This window comes from Mytilus californianus, unplaced genomic scaffold, assembly GCF_021869535.1.
Source record: "Mytilus californianus isolate M0D057914Y unplaced genomic scaffold, xbMytCali1.0.p SCAF_9, whole genome shotgun sequence".
NCBI lineage: Eukaryota > Metazoa > Mollusca > Bivalvia > Mytilida > Mytilidae > Mytilus > Mytilus californianus.
In genome coordinates, this window is record NW_026262745.1 from 60,413,149 (window position 1) to 60,429,601 (window position 16,453).

General features: G+C 31.2%; 2 protein-coding genes across 2 annotated transcripts; both read right to left on the reverse strand.

Annotated features, from left to right (window-relative positions):
* Positions 1 to 432: 432 nt before the first annotated feature.
* LOC127715990 (uncharacterized) lies at positions 433 to 1,613 on the reverse strand (the record flags this gene model as incomplete). Its single annotated transcript, XM_052222092.1, has 1 exon — positions 433 to 1,613. A coding segment is annotated over one exon (1,137 nt), but the record flags the coding sequence as incomplete, so codon positions are not given.
* A 6,736-nt stretch (positions 1,614 to 8,349) lies between these two features.
* Positions 8,350 to 14,935, reverse strand: LOC127716184 (uncharacterized). Its single transcript, XM_052222311.1, has 2 exons — positions 14,715 to 14,935; positions 8,350 to 10,747 (listed from the first exon to the last, which is right to left on the reverse strand). The coding sequence occupies exons 1-2, from the start codon at positions 14,719 to 14,721 to the stop codon at positions 8,769 to 8,771; spliced, it is 1,986 nt and encodes a 661-aa protein (XP_052078271.1). The 5' UTR covers positions 14,722 to 14,935; the 3' UTR covers positions 8,350 to 8,768.
* Between the last annotated feature and the right edge of the window lie 1,518 nt (positions 14,936 to 16,453).

A 16,453-nucleotide genomic window follows, 5' to 3' on the forward strand; every position in this document is an offset into this window, starting at 1 on the left:
TCCCACTGTAATCAATATTTCTAGTTTTTAGATTTGTATTGATAGAAACAGTTTTAGAAAACAAAAATTAATCTTTTTGTTCGAAATTCATTCCTGTGAAACATGTTTGACAGTCTTTTACAATTTTTTCAACTGAATGCACAAATATTACAACAAGTTCATAAGTGTAAGTTTTTTTACAGAAGTATTACATCTTTGATTTGGCCCTATTTTAAATGACTGCAGAAATGCATGTCGGACGGATTCAATGTCTCCTAATAATTGTAAAGCAATTCCAAGAATAGTGTAGGCGTCAGATTGAAACATTACATAATTTTCAATTAAAAAAGTTTTCTGCTATAACAAGGTGCAAAGTTTGGATGGAATCCTGACATTGTCCGACATCATTTAGATGATAATGACATAAAAAGTTTAGAAAATAAGCATAAACTATAGAGGAAATAAAATATATTCCATTTTACACTTCCATTTGTAGTTCATTTTGGTATTAACCAAGAGTTTCTTGTAAATTTCATATGATCTATACGTATTATTTTCCACAATTGTACAATACTTGTTCTTTCGAATAATTGCGAATCGGGCAATCGGACTCGAGTATCTGACATATCCTTGTCGCAAATTAGTTTTTCATCAGTAAATTTCAATATAGAATAAGCAATGATGTGTAACGCATTACTATATTGTTTTGACTTATAGAAAAACGATGCTATCATCAGCCATCCAGATAACGCGTCATGATGAGTATTCTGTAGCAGAGTACAAAGACAGGAATTATACAGTTTGTAATGGTGTTTTTTTTTACTACTATTCGTACTGTGCAATGGAATAGACTGTGCATTTTGTCCAAACAACAATGACATGTAGTATGTATAAAAGTGTTTTACTGGTGGTTGGTAACAGGAAACTATCCCGTGCATTCCTCTTTTGTATGCATTAGTGTCCCATTTAACTTCAATCGTTGCATTTGCCAAACATGATAGTTCTGAATTAAGTGTTTTTGCAACCTCGACAGTATGCAGTGTTTGTGGTTCAATTTGAACCATCCACATTGATACATGAAAGTTAGATAATTGATCTGAAAATAAGATGCATCGCCATCCGTAACTATGCAGGGTATACAATTTCTCTAACAATATTTTGCGAGCGAGTCCCTCTATTTTGTTCTCAAACATGTTGTTCTCTGATATGAAGTAATGTAAACAAACTGAATAGTAAACACAATATATCAGTCTGCTAAAACATCTCATGAAACAATGTATGAGATTTTCAGGTTCCCATATTGATTGCAGTAATTCTTCTGATATCCAGAATATAATTGTTTTCAAGAAATATGAACAGAGTAAATCTTCACATTTGGTGTAAGTTACTATAACATCTTTCAAAAGAATTTTCAGGAGGGCATAACATATTAATTGAGTGTGTGTAAAAGTATTTATTAGGAATTTTTCACCAACAGAAAAAGAAATTCGCCATTCTATAACCTCTTTTGGCGATTCCTTCACTCCCACCGGTACAAAAAGTACACTGTGTTTTAAAATACTTTGTTTGACATTATAACTTGGCCATGTGTGACTTGATCTTGTTATCCACTGTGATGCTTGTGATACCCATTTTGTTCAATGTAAGCTCATGGCATTATCAAACTTTCCTGCTTTGTCAGCTATACATGGTCCATGGAAAACACTATCTGTATTACTCAAGAGCATTTGTTTGAATAATGCGCTCGTAATGTGTCCCATTAAGTTCCACAAAGCATTTATACGGAAATAGAGAATTCTTTTTTTCCTCTATCAACTTAGTGAAACCTGCTTTTACATCATCTGTTTCCATTGATAAATATATACCATTTGAAATGTAAACCGGTTTAATGTCTTCATCAATCATAAAGTGTTTATTTACAAGCATTATATCTAAATCACTACCTCTCATCTCAAGGCCTTCTCCAAAACTTCTGCTTGAGATAGTGAGATTAAACTTGTCGCTTGTCACATTATCCCTGACAGCATTCATCAGTCTCAGATTTTTATACATGATTCTCTGATCCAACTATGTTCTGACACATATAACAATACAGTGCTAATGATATGGTTTTTGTTGCTGAGTCTGAAATAAACAAGAAATCAATAAAATGATATTCATAATAGGAAATGAAATACATTTTTCACTATTTTAATGTTAAAATAGAACTACTATTGCAATTTAGCTTCAATGAGTAGTTGCGATCTCAATTTATCTTAAAAATGGATGATCAATTCACAATGATCATTTGTGATACTGATTTAATGGTGAAATTTTATACTACCCGACCGTTTAATAAAACTGTCATTATAACGAGTAATATTTGTTCTCGTTTGAAATAAGTCGAACATCTTTTATATATATCAGAAAGCAAACAACTATGAAATCTTGAGAGAACAGCATCTTCCTGCTCACATCCAAGTAGTAGTATTTTCGATTGATCATTTTATATTTTGCAAGTTAGTGTGTTAGTTTTTTAACGAACCTTAAATGACTTAAATAGTCCTTATGAGGCATCCACTGCGTAGTGCAGAGTACCAAATATGAGGAGTTCTTGTATCCTATGAAACAAGTCTACTAAACTATCGATAATAAAATACGATTGATATTATGATGGTCAATAAAGCAACAATCAACAAGAATAAAGACAAAATGGTAAATATTAAAGTACGATATATATATCTATATACTAGTATACTGATATCGTAAAGTAAGCGTTTTGACAAAACGTTGTGTAAAGCAAAAGATAAAATTAATTAAAATAGAATAACACAGACCGAGGTAAATGACAAGCACTGAATAACAAACTCCTGACGTTTCGTAACATAACAAGAAGAACATGTTGGAGATGAACATGTTTGTGAACCTGTCCCTCTTACATGTGACTAGTACAAATCTTTTGCAATAGATAATTCATGTATTAACCGCATTCTGTGACAGCGGTGTAACAACATAAAATAAAACCAGTATGTAAAACAGGATGGAAAGGGCTTGGCTGAACGTGATGTTTACCAAGCACATAAGAAAATAACAACATTTAATATAAAAAGTACATAATTTACCGAGGTATGAGTAGTAACAGTTAAAAATCATAGTTTGTCCTTTTCATTACTATTTTGTCAAAAAGTTTGAAAAAACAAATTAAGACACGTAAATTATCACTTATATTATTTGTTTTATCACAATATCTTTTATGAATTTACAATGTGGGCTATTTTCATTTCGAGGTTTTGGTCCTGCATGGTATACAGTTTTGTACTTCATTTGGCGTTTAAACTGTTTTGATTGGAGCACCGAAAAGTTATATGTAGACGAAACGCGCGTCTATCATACAAAATATCAGCGTTGTATCTTTGATTAGTTTTTTAACATTGCAAATTCATGTTGAGGTGAGATATTTCTTCGGGAGGCCACTGTGGAGGACCGCCACGAATTATTGAATACAGCAAAGGTATGCGTGTTAAATACAATTTTGACGATTCTATATGCATAATGATTATATTGGGACAGACAACCGCGGAATAAAATAGACATCAAACTTCGCAACAGATGGTCATTTTACGAACGTATATGTTGAGTACCTTGTGTAATATACAAGCATGTTAGTTAGCGGTCGGTTTGTTTTTCGTTGTTTCATATGAGACAGATGAAGTGCAGCCAGCAGATTGATCGATATATAAAATTTCACAGAATAAAAGTAGAGTAAAATGATACTAAGAAGATTACGCTCATAGGTGCAGAATTCATGAAACAGTATGATAGTAAACATAATCCGTTATTGGGACATTTAGTTAAAACAGTTTCTTATTTTTTAGTCCTTTGTAAAAACTAAAAATAATAAATAATCGCAAAATACAATTAATTATTACATATTTGAGGCCAGTTATAAGCTGTTATCTTGTGTAAATAAGTATATACATCGAATATTTCTAGTGTTTACTATTGATGTTAGCACCAGATAAAATCATAATATGTTGATTTATAATGTGATGTTATAATTCGAGTCACAAGTCTTATGTAGATTTTATTATTCGGATGCTAGTGTGCTAATTATGAGAAACGTTCACATTTCCAAAATGAATTGCCTCAAATGTTTTTTTTTGTTAGTTACTAGTTGCCGAATACAATTAGAACATTTCTTAGTTAAATATATGTCTGAATTTTCTCACCTTCCATTTTCTCTAGTCTGTTTAGGTTTGATGTGATTCGACGGGATAAAGTATTTATGATATTTTCTTTGTCCGCATAAAAACACAATATGTCATTGTCCTGGTTAGAATGACCTAATTAAGAAAATTACTTTAGTATCAATAATATTTAGTTTCAGTTTATAGTTTAAATTGCATTGCTTTTTGGCTTTTCATATCGGTATATCGTTTCAAAACGTTTCTATCTTCTACAATTTGAAACCTAGTATGAGTTTAAATCATAATATCGCAATAATCTAAACTCGCATTTTGAAATATTTTATATGAATGAAACAGGATTTTTCTCAATATCGCATGATTAAAAAATGAGAAATGAAAATGAAATTTGAACTGTGGAAAAATAAATATATTATTCGTGTGCTAATTAATTTTATCCTTTTCTTTCTTGTCCACTAGTTCTTAGTAAAATATAAAATCACAAAAATACTGAACTTCGTGGAAAATTCAAAACGGAAAGTCCCTAATCAAATGGTAAAATCAAAAGCCCAAACACATCAAACGAATGGATAACAACTGTCATATTCCTGACTTGTTACAGGCATTTTCCTATGTAGAAAATGGTGGATTGAACCTGGTTTTATAGCTAGCTAAACCTCTCACTTGTATGACAGTTTCATCTAATTCCATTATATTGACAACGATGCGTGAACAAAACAAACAGACATAATAGGTAAAAATGTCAAAAATACAGCAGTCAATATTATTTTGTGTTGTGTTATCATCTTAATCACTAAAAAAAACATACAAATATGTAACAAAGAAGCACAAAATGGCATATAGACCAAGCATATTAGCAAAAATTAAAGACAAGAATACATAGATTTACCATAGTACAATAACACAATGATGGGATGTATAAGTACAAAGCCACGTCATATATGTAACGAAGAAACATAAAAAAGCACACAGACAAAGCACATAGCAAAAATGAAAGACAAGCAACAAACAAGTTTTCGAAGTAACACCAAAAGGCATATAGACAAAGCACATTAGCAAAAACGAAAAACAAGAATACGAGAATATCATAAACAATAATGATAGGATGTACAAGTACCACAAGTATCTTAATAGCAATAAAAACAAACAAATATTTTACAAAGAAGCACGAAAAGGCATATATCAAATATCAAATAATGCATGCCTATTTGCTTTCTGTAGACATTTTCTTTTCTTTTGTGTGATAGAAAGAATTGAAATATTTCCATCTTTCAAATAATAGATATACCAAAAATTCGTTATCTATCTTATAAAACGAATACGGAATGATAATACCGACAAGGCTTAATTAAATATTAATGTCATTGAACGGGTTTGTTTTTATGTACTATTTATTCTACTTCGAATTCAATATAAAAACTTACAAAAATCTGTATGATACTATTTACATCAGCAATAGATGGTCAAACATACGTTTGAGCTGGAGACAAAAGAAAGAGAGAAAGTAAGAGTGTAAAAAAAGTTTAAATGGCTACAAATGTGCATAATTGCTAAATAAAATTGACCTGTGAAAAAAATGCTATGGTAAATTGATACGAGTTGATTCATGTACATTTTCAAAGACGTGTTGCATGTGGGATTTTAATATAATTTGTCCTGTGATCATTGATCACGTCCGTCCATTGTTCATAAAGGACAATGAAAATGGGATTTTCAACTAAGATGTATTTCCATTTATTGATGTTACAAATAAAATACTAGTCATATTGAATTATTTCAATTCAAAAATGATTTGCGTGTAAAAGTACAGAGCCACGTCATATTTATAAAAGAAACACGACAAGGCATATTGACACAGCACATTAGCAAAAATGAAAGACAGAACTTGTACTGTTTGTATTGGAGTTTATTATTTATTTTCATATTGTTCAATGGTATACACTAAGCACTTGATGTACACTTCATGGACATGGAGTATGCATATGTGGATTGTATTGAAGATTCGTTACAAGAAACTATCTGTTGTATTCCTCTACGGGATGTTATCCTGTCACTGTCAACTCTGAATAAATGTCATTGACTATCCATTCTTCTTCAAATTTGAAATAAAAGCTGACGCAAATCTAATTAGATACTATTTAACATCAGCAAATAGATAATCAAACATGCTTTTGAATTGTTTTGCAGTAGTCATTTTGGGGCCCTTTTTCTGACTTGAATAGAGAGTTGTCTCATTGGCACTCATACCACATTTTCTTATATTTATTTTAAACTGGAGGCAATAGGAAGAGAGAGATTCAGAAAAGATTTATGGCTATAAATGGGGGCTTTAACAAGAAATGACTGGTGGAAAAAGTGCTATTGTTAATTCATGCGAGTTAATTCAAGTACATTTTTAAAGAACTATTCCATTTAATTTAATTTGTCCTGTGGTTATTGATCATGTCCATCAATTGTTCAGAGAGGACAATGAAAATTAGATTTTCAATTATAGATGTATTTCTATCTATTAATGTTATTAATATAAGATTTACGGAAATACAGCATGGTTTTTTTACATTAATTTAGTCGATTAGGCATTAGGTAATAGCAAAGTATCCTTTTTGGAAAACGTAAAACATCCTGTTTCAGTTCTTAATGGTTTTTAACTAATTTCGATTAGTTTTGTAGACGTTTTTTGAGGTTTGTAATGTAGGAATGGACATATGCTTAAGAAAAATCTAAATTCTACCACTAATTAAACATGATAAAGTTCTGAACTTCCTTGTTTTTTATATAAAAAACTGAGTTACGGTTAACCCAAACATTTAAGCCCATACGAAATCAGACTTACGTGATTTAGGACTTTCCGTTTTGAATTTTCCTCGGAGTTCAGTATTTTTGTGATTTTATTTTCTTAAATTGAGAGGTAACAGATTGACACCTTTTGAAAATCGATATGCACGAATAAGATTTGTGTCTGTAGAACCCTTTTTATTTCTTCATTGAATAGCTAATTTCATAAAATTTAAGACATATCTGGTCATTTAAACAGTGTTATAAGAAATACTAGTTAGTACAAATATCTGTCTATTGGTGACTATTTATTGTAATTATTGAAAACACTGGGAAGTTGATCAGTTTTCATTGTAATTTTTTCTTTCACCTTTACTGTAATCATTTTACCCTGTACCATTTGAATTTCAATCTTATTATAAAATTTTTTTTCAATATGAAGACGACAGCATAAAGTTTGTATTCAAAATGTTTTTTTTATTTTCAACAAGACTATATTTATTCGAACGTTTAAACTGATATCTCGCGTGTAAGCACTGTTTATGCAACCAACTGCATAATGCCTCTATCTGTGCGGTATCTGCGAAACAGTCCAATTTACACTCAAATGTGGCCGCTTTTATAAATTTAAATGGTGGTTTGAAATATTAGATTCCAGATGAATGTTCAAATCTCATCTCGATGTTTAATGAGAAGACTCATAGTTCTAAATTATGCACGAAAAAGCTAATATTTTATTGCAAATTCGTTGCTCATTATTTCATGTCAACTATTAAAATTCTGGTAGATAATTTTTAAGTGTTTTCCATTAAATAATAGATTATGAGTCTACTCGGTTGTCATGCATTTTGCAGGCAATCATACTTTTACATGTCGACAGTTATTTGTTTGTGTACAATGTTCATTTTTTTTAACAGTAAAGGAGGGCAAATATTATTACAGACTTAATTATTTGTTTTTCATTGTCTGTTTTATTCCTATTTCTATTGAATTGCTAACAACTTTTAAGACAATTCTGTTAACCAACTAATTTTCTTGAGCGATTTATTTTCGCGTCTTTCGCGAGAAGAAAAATGACGCAGATATGAATCACCACGAATATGTTAAACTTCGATCTAATTATATATTGATACATCAATTAAATTACAACATCGCAAAAATAAATCGTCGCGAAGAAGAATACTAGTAAAAACGGTTAAACTTGAAATAAAGAAGCCGCAAAAATAAGTCGGTTTACAGTCGGCCGTTAGTTTTCTCGTTTAAATTATTTCAAATTTTACACGTCATTGTCCTTTATACATGACTATACTGTATATGGTTTTTCATTGTTAAAAGCCGTACAGTTACCTTTCATTGCTTTTATCGTCGTCAATTGAACACTGTCGGATAGTTGACCAATTAGCGGTCATACTATATCTCCTTATTTTTATTAATACATTGACATTAACATTTGTGGAGTAATGCGAAATAATAAAACATATGCTAAATAACATGTCAAAAAGTCAATAAAAACCATAAAAATTAAGAGGAAAAGTAGTTATCACCATTGCCTAAAAAAAAGACGAATATCAAAACACTCCATTGAAAATTGAGTTGCAATTACTTCGCGAAAACTAGTTGGTTTAAGTACTTAACGATTTTTTCATGGTTATATTATAAAGTAGTTATCGCATTTCCCGGAAAAATTAATAACAAAGATTTCATTAAAATTATGGTATTGCTGTTATACTAAAAAACACCTATATGTATCGAAATACCACTTTGAAATAGGCCTTTCCCCTACTATCTGCATTTACACTGCACATCTGTATATATATATATATACATGTATCACAACAAGTTTGAGTTCATTAACGAAAGTCGCTTTCCAGCAGCGTTGCATCTGTCGACTGGAAATAATTTAAATGACTGCATGAAAGCTTGACGGGCGGATACTATGTCGCCAATCATCCGTAAAGTTATACCAAGAAGATTATAGGCTTCAGCTTCATCTGAACCGTTTATAAAATAGTTTGATGTGATAATCGATTTCAAATATTTGATGCAATTATGGCATTGTATGGTATTATTTTGATGATAATGACAAAGGAACTTAAGAAAATACGCATAAGCTAAAGATGGAAAACAAAATGATCCATATCCTAATTCTTCATCCATTTGTAGTTCATCTGGTATTAAAGCAGATGTCCTTTGAAAATGCAAAACATCTACATATATTATTTTCCACAATTGAACAATACTTTTCTTCTGGAATGATTTCAGTTTGAGTAATTGGTGATGAATATCCGACATATCCATGAAGCGGCACAGTTTTTCGGGAGTACATTTTGATATAGAATACATAATGATGCGTAATGCTTTACGATATTGTTTTGCTTTACAGAAAAACGAAGCTAACATCAGCCATCCAGAAACAGCGTCATGATAGATATTTTGTAGCAGAATACAAAGACAGGAATTATACAGTTTGTATTGGTGTTTATTACTTTTTCTAGTACTGTTCAGTGGAAAAAATTGTGCGTATTGCGCACACCACAATGACATGTTGTATGTATATGCATATTTTAGTGAGGATTCGTCACAGGAAACTATCTGGTGTATTCCTCTTATGTATATATATGATAAATATGGTGTCCATACAAAAAAAGATATCATATCATTTGACAAATGTAATAATCTGGAATTCAGTGTTTTTTCAACATCGCTAATATGCAATTCGTGAGGTTCAATCTGAACCATCCACATTGATGCATGAAAATTAGATAATTTATCTGAAAATAAAAGGCATCGCCAACCATAACTATGCAAGGTAACTAGTTTTTGCAAAAGTATTTCACAATAACTCCCCTCTATTCTATTTTCAAACATGTTGTTTTCCGGAATAAAGTAATGAAACAAAGCTGAATACTCAACACAATATATCAGCCTGCTAAAGCAACGCATAAAACAATGTATAAGATTGTCAGGTTTCCATACGGATAGTGGTAATTCCTCTGATATCCAGAACATAATTGTTTTCAAGAAATATGAACAGAGTAAATCTTTACATTCGGTGTCGGTTGCTATTAGATCTTTCAAAAGAATTTTTAATAGGGCATAGCATAATAATTGAGTGTGCGTGAATGTATTAATAAGAAATTTTTCGCCAACAGAAAAAGATATCCGCCATTCTATATCTTCTTTGGGTGATCCCTTAACTCCGACTGGTACAAAAAGTACTCCGTGTTTGATAATACTTTGTTTGACACAAGTCTTCGGCCATGAGTTCCGCGATCTTGTTATCCAAGGTACTGCTGGTGATATCCATTTTTTACAATGTAAGCTCCTGGCATTGTCATACGTTCCGTCTGGGTCAGATACACAGGGTCCATGAACTACACTTTGTGTATTCCTCATAAGGTCTTCTTTATATAATGTGCTCGAAAAATAATGTTTTCCATCAAGTTCTTCAATGTATTGGAATAAAAATTTACTATTACCTTGTAGTAGCAACTGAGTGAAACCAGGTTTTACATCATCTGTGTCCATCGAAAAATATACAACCCTTAAATTAAAAGGCTTTTTTATATCATGTATATCTTCACAAACCTCAATGAATTTAAATACATACATCATATCTAAATCACTACCTCTCATCTCAAGCCCTTCACCAAAACTCCCACTTGTGATCTGGGTACGGAGCTCGTCGCTTACCACACTATCTCTGATAGTATGCAGTAGTCTCATTGTGTTAACATGACGTTCTGTTCCAACTATGGTCTTGCACAAAAAACGATAAAGTGCTTTTGATGTGTTTGTTGTAACAGTATCTAAAATAAACATAAAACTGATAAAATGATTTATTAATAAATTAAATACAATGTTGACCGTTAACACTTTTAAGCTTCATTGAATTGTTATTATAATAGTAAATAAGCTTAAATGTGGATGAGTTGTTGCGATGCCAATTTAACTTAAATGTCTATAAATATTTGCTATGGCTTTTTTTTTGGTTGTTATAAAACAATGCAAATAAACATTTCAAAAGAGAGCCAGAAGATACTAAAGGGTCATATATATGCAAACTCATACGTCGAAAACAGACCCACAAAGCAATGGAAACAAGACAAAAACAAACGATTAACAGTCTACAAACGCTAGAAAAAAAAACTATAAAGATAGAATAACACGAATCCCACCAAAACAGGGGGCTCTCATGGATTTCAGAATGGTAGTTGGATCTTGCTCCACATGTTGCACTGCTAAAATCTTGGAAACTTAAGACGACTGTAATGTCTCTAAATCTTATATTGCAACCTAAGGGTAATATCAGTATACAGTTGGGAGGTTCACCTAGCTTTAGGTTAAACTCACCATAATCTTCAGAAAATACATGTACTAAGTCAAGAATATGACAGTAGTTTCTATTCGTTACGTTGGTTGTTAACGTTTGATTTTGTCAGCTTTTATAGACTTTCACTTTTTTAATTCACCTTGGAGTTCAGTGATTTTGCTTTACTTTATTATCGACAAATAATGTCTTGCGAAATTCTGAATTATCGGTATATGGAAATAAATTAATTGTTTTCCAACGTTATAGTAGTTACATGTATATAAAGTGCTTGCGTTTCAATTGCAGTCCTATTAAGAGGAGAGGGAAATTACCTAAATGGGCAAGAAAAGAAAAGAAATCATTTTTGTCCGAATGATCATATTATATGTTATATTGATCAAATTGTATGATTCGATTATAACCCATTGGCTAGTGATAATGTCATTTTAAGGCGTAACATTTGAACATTTTTGAAAAACTTGAACATCTTTTTTTTTTAAACAGGTCAAATATATAATCACGACTGAAGTTCTGAAAATATTTTTCTGCTAAGTTGAAGTATTTTCGACTGACAACCTCATATTTCTCAAGGTCGGGTCTTAGTTTTCTAAAAACCTCTAAATACTTGTAACTGTCCTTATGGGACATTCACGTAAACTGCAGATTGCTCTAATGAGGAGTTTAGGTCATATTCAGGAGCGTATCAAGTATTTTTGAAAGAGGGTCGTTATCCCAAAAAGCTGAGGAAATGCCGACGAGCGGATCGAGGAGGATACAAAATGTGGGCGATTTTATGCCCAACATTGTTCAGTTTTGAATCAATAGAGGGTACATGTATAACACCCCCCCCCCAAAAAAAAAAACCAAAAAAAAACCCAAACCCACGTATCCACCACTAATGTTCTTCTAGAGTTAAAAATATTACATTTTGTAAATTTATAACGTTTATAACGTGAAATATTTATCAAGTATGGACTTTTGACGTCAATACGTTGTATATGGACCTGTTCAGATTATATTGACCGAGGACGAAAAATTGGAAAAGCGTTTTATGTTATTGTGGAGACACTGTTTGGCAGCCGCTCGCCCGTCCGCCCGTTCTCCCGCCCGACCGCCGTACGTCCCTAAATCAATAATCGATATTTCCTTTGATAATCCGGTTAAAAATACGCAGAAAGAACATTGAACGCCATATTCCTAAATTAAATACATTATTTACATATTTAATATATAAATTAAAGACTTTCACTCAATACGTTATAATATATATGGACCTGTTAGATTATATTGACATTTGGACTTCGTCCTCGGTCAATATAATCTGAACAGGTCCATATATATAACGTATTGACCTCGTCAAAAGTCCATAATTGGTAAACATATATCGTCAATATATTTAATAAACTGTTATAACAGAGACATGTACTCGCTTTTTTGTAATTTTGATTATGCAAATGTTGACCATAAAATAGCAATACTTAACATGTTACATAAATTAGGCAAATGTTCAAAGTCAATGAATCATGACTGAGATACTTGGCTTAGCAATCTCAATGTAAATGAGATGTGCCAATGTTAATACAACTGCTTATCATATACTTGTATAAAATATGACTAAAATTTTACAGTTCAATAACATTTAAAAATATTAAAAGGCTATAAAAGGATTACTAGGCATATTGACCAGATTCCTAAGAAATTACTCAGCGGGCTGATAAAGTAACCTTTATTGACTGCTTCCGGAATGTTATCACATGCTTTCCATTAATTTCCGTGACGTTTATCACATGCAACTGCGTGCATTTCCCGAAATTTGTTCGAAAACGACAACACAGTGCGGAAAACCGCAAGTGATTTAAGACTTTTCACAAAATGGTTGAGGAGCAAATTTCAAACTAAGAACATGATAATTGTTGTGACAAGATAAATAAAATGCTTGTTATATCAATAAAAACAATTAAAGTTAAGAAATTAGTATTAAGTTGTCTGTAAATTATTATCTAAAAATTCATAGAAAGACAAAATTTTAACTAATAGTTCTTATCTGTATTTCTTCTCCTGAAGTATATGATAAAAAGATCATATGCATTACACGTCATTTTTCATATCGGACCCTTTACCTGCCCTCGTTATTGATATCAGCCCTCGAGACTGCGGCTCTTGGGCTGATATCATGACCTAGGGCCGATAAAGGGTCAGATATGAAAAATGCCATGTAATAATCTATACATACCAAATATCATTGACTTATTATAAGTCGTTCCCTTTAAACAAACCTAAACACAAACATTAACTTGTAAACTTTGAAAAAGTTTCAAAATCAATGAACCATGAAGAGGGGGTGGAGCTATATAATCCCCATGGAAGCAATACTTACAAATGCCATTAAATTTGCATACCAAATACCATTAACTTAACATTAATATTTCATCTTAAACTGATCTAATCACAAACTAATACATATAAACTAAGCAAAAGTTTCAAAGTCAATAGACCATGACTGAAAGGATGGGGCCAAATATTCTACATGGAAATGAGATGTGCTAATGCTGATACACCTGAATACCAATTAACATTGACCTACCACTAATGGTTCCCCCTGAACTGACCTAATCACAAACTAATACATGTACATGTTAACTAAGCAATTTTTTCAAAGTCAATAGACTATGATTAAGGAGGCGGAGCCAAATAAACTCCATGGAAATGCGATATGTCAATGCTTATACAACTGCATACCAAATATCATTGATCTACCACTAGTGGTTCCCCATAAACTGACCTAATCACACACTAATACATGTATAATAAGCAAAAGTTTCAAAGTCAATAGACCATGACTGATGAGGCAGGGCCAAATAATTTCCATGCATGACAATGAGATGTGCCAATGCTAATACAACTGCATACCAAATATGATTGACCTATACCACTTGTGGTTCACCATAAACTAGACCAAATCACAAACTAATACATTGTTGACGCCGCCGACGACAGAAACAGCGAGACAAAAATAGAAACAATGATTCAGTTACGTAAAATAACATTTGAAACACGTGATCGTAATATCCAATGAAAACAGTAGAATGCTATACACCATATGTAATTCAGTACCGCTTACGTATGGATAGGACTTTATCATGTTATGTCTTGAAAAAGAGTAGACTCTAGAAAAGTCAAGTACTGTTTTCTAATTTTTGTTGCTTCAATTCGGGAAATTTGTATGGGAAATGTCCTTAAAATATTTCCAATGTTACATTGGTTAAACGAGGAAGCTATATTGATATACTGTCCCCAGGTTAAACATTTGTTTTGAAAGTATAGGTTAACGTGCGCTTTTTTCTCTCGCTTTTAATTTACGTGAAAAAGAAAGTTGACAAAGAATGATGAATTATTTATATACTTTAAAGATTATATAAATTGAGAATTTTTAACTATTCTAATATTACGTAGGTATTCCTTACCTGCCATTTTGTTTGAGCTGTTAAAGTTGGGTATTTCCGTAAATCATCATGATCATGTTAAATCTGCTTTCGTTTCTTTTTTCTAATCAAATATCAAATCAAATAATTTTTTATGTGTTTATTTTCTAATCTATGTGTTATTTAGGGAATATACATTATAAACATAGTAATTAAAATGACAAACGTATACACATTCATGAACAGAAGAGCCAGTTGGGTAAAGGAAAGACAACTCCACTTTACATAAATGTGTATTCGATCATGTTTTTGTTTAAATGTACTTTAATCATTCTAATCATTCTAATCATTTAGTGTACTTTATTTTGTATTTCGTTTGATTGTATAGCTCAAATTTTAGGCACAATGATTGGTTAATAGATCATCATACAGTGTAATATATAACATGTATAAATATCCCATCGGAATCTTAAATTATAAATGGTAAATTATCATCAAATTAAATCAATTTATTTGAAAGTTCACCTTTCAATTAAGCTCCTAAATGAACTCCAGAAATTCATCTCCTGATTTGTATATATAAGTATAGGTCATTCTCTATTAGATATTCATAGTAAAGGTATCAGTGTTATTTTTCAGCACAAGTCAGGATAAGGTATATATAAGGCAAAATCATATCCGCGGATAAAATATCATTTGGCGAAAAAAATGTTACAGATGATATTGTTAGATTTTTCCGTAGGAAAATATTTCATTGTGAGACTATTTTCCATTGCCATGAAATTTTTGCCAGGAAGTTAAATTATTGAATTGTTAATAAAATAAACTAAATCTTTACAAATAATATGGAATAATTTGAATATAAGCTAAATTAGTGATCATGAATAAAAACCAAATAAATGTATCAAAATGGGAAATGTTTTCAAAGATAATAATTAAAAATAATACCCTGAATGAGGTTTTAAGTAAATATCATTCTTTTTCAAGACAATTATTATGAAACATATAAAACAAAACGAGAAGTGATTTCACAAATCTCAATTGTTAGAACATACTCTCCCCTTTTCGTCCGATTCAAAGTCAGTTTTTTTCCCTTTAAATTTCATAGTACATGGCTTTCGTTTCTTTTATCTAGTCAATTATCAAATCAAATATTTTTTTATGTGTTTATTTTCTAATCTATCTGTTATTTCGGAATATACATTATAAACATAGTAATTAAAATGACAAACGTATACACATTCATGAACAGGAGAGCCAGTTGGGTAAAGGAAAGACAACTCCACTTTACATAAATGTGTATTCGATCATGTTTTTGTTTAAATGTACTTTAATCATTCTTATCATTCTAATCATTTAGTGTACTTTATTTTGTAATTCGTTTGATTTTTATAGCTAAAATTTTAGGCACAATGATTGGTTTATAAAATTGTCTTATTTTATCTTATCTTATCTAGTGTCGGCAAATTGTTTCATTCTGTTAAATGGTGGGTTGCTTATCATTTGGGAGCCCGGAATTCACTTCATGTTATTGGGTGTACAGGATTTATATGTGCCAAAAATATGGGTCATGATTTTGCGAGATTTTATATAAAAATGACCCTCCTTTTTATATCATCCTATATTAAAATGCCTTTACGTTTGGTAACTGATTTAGGGTATGTATGATCATGGGAGTATTATATTGACGTCAATATAATACTTCCATGGTATTATCTACATATCATACACTACAAAAGTCTAAAAGTCTGAAAAGACTAGTTTTTGTCTTAATTTGCATG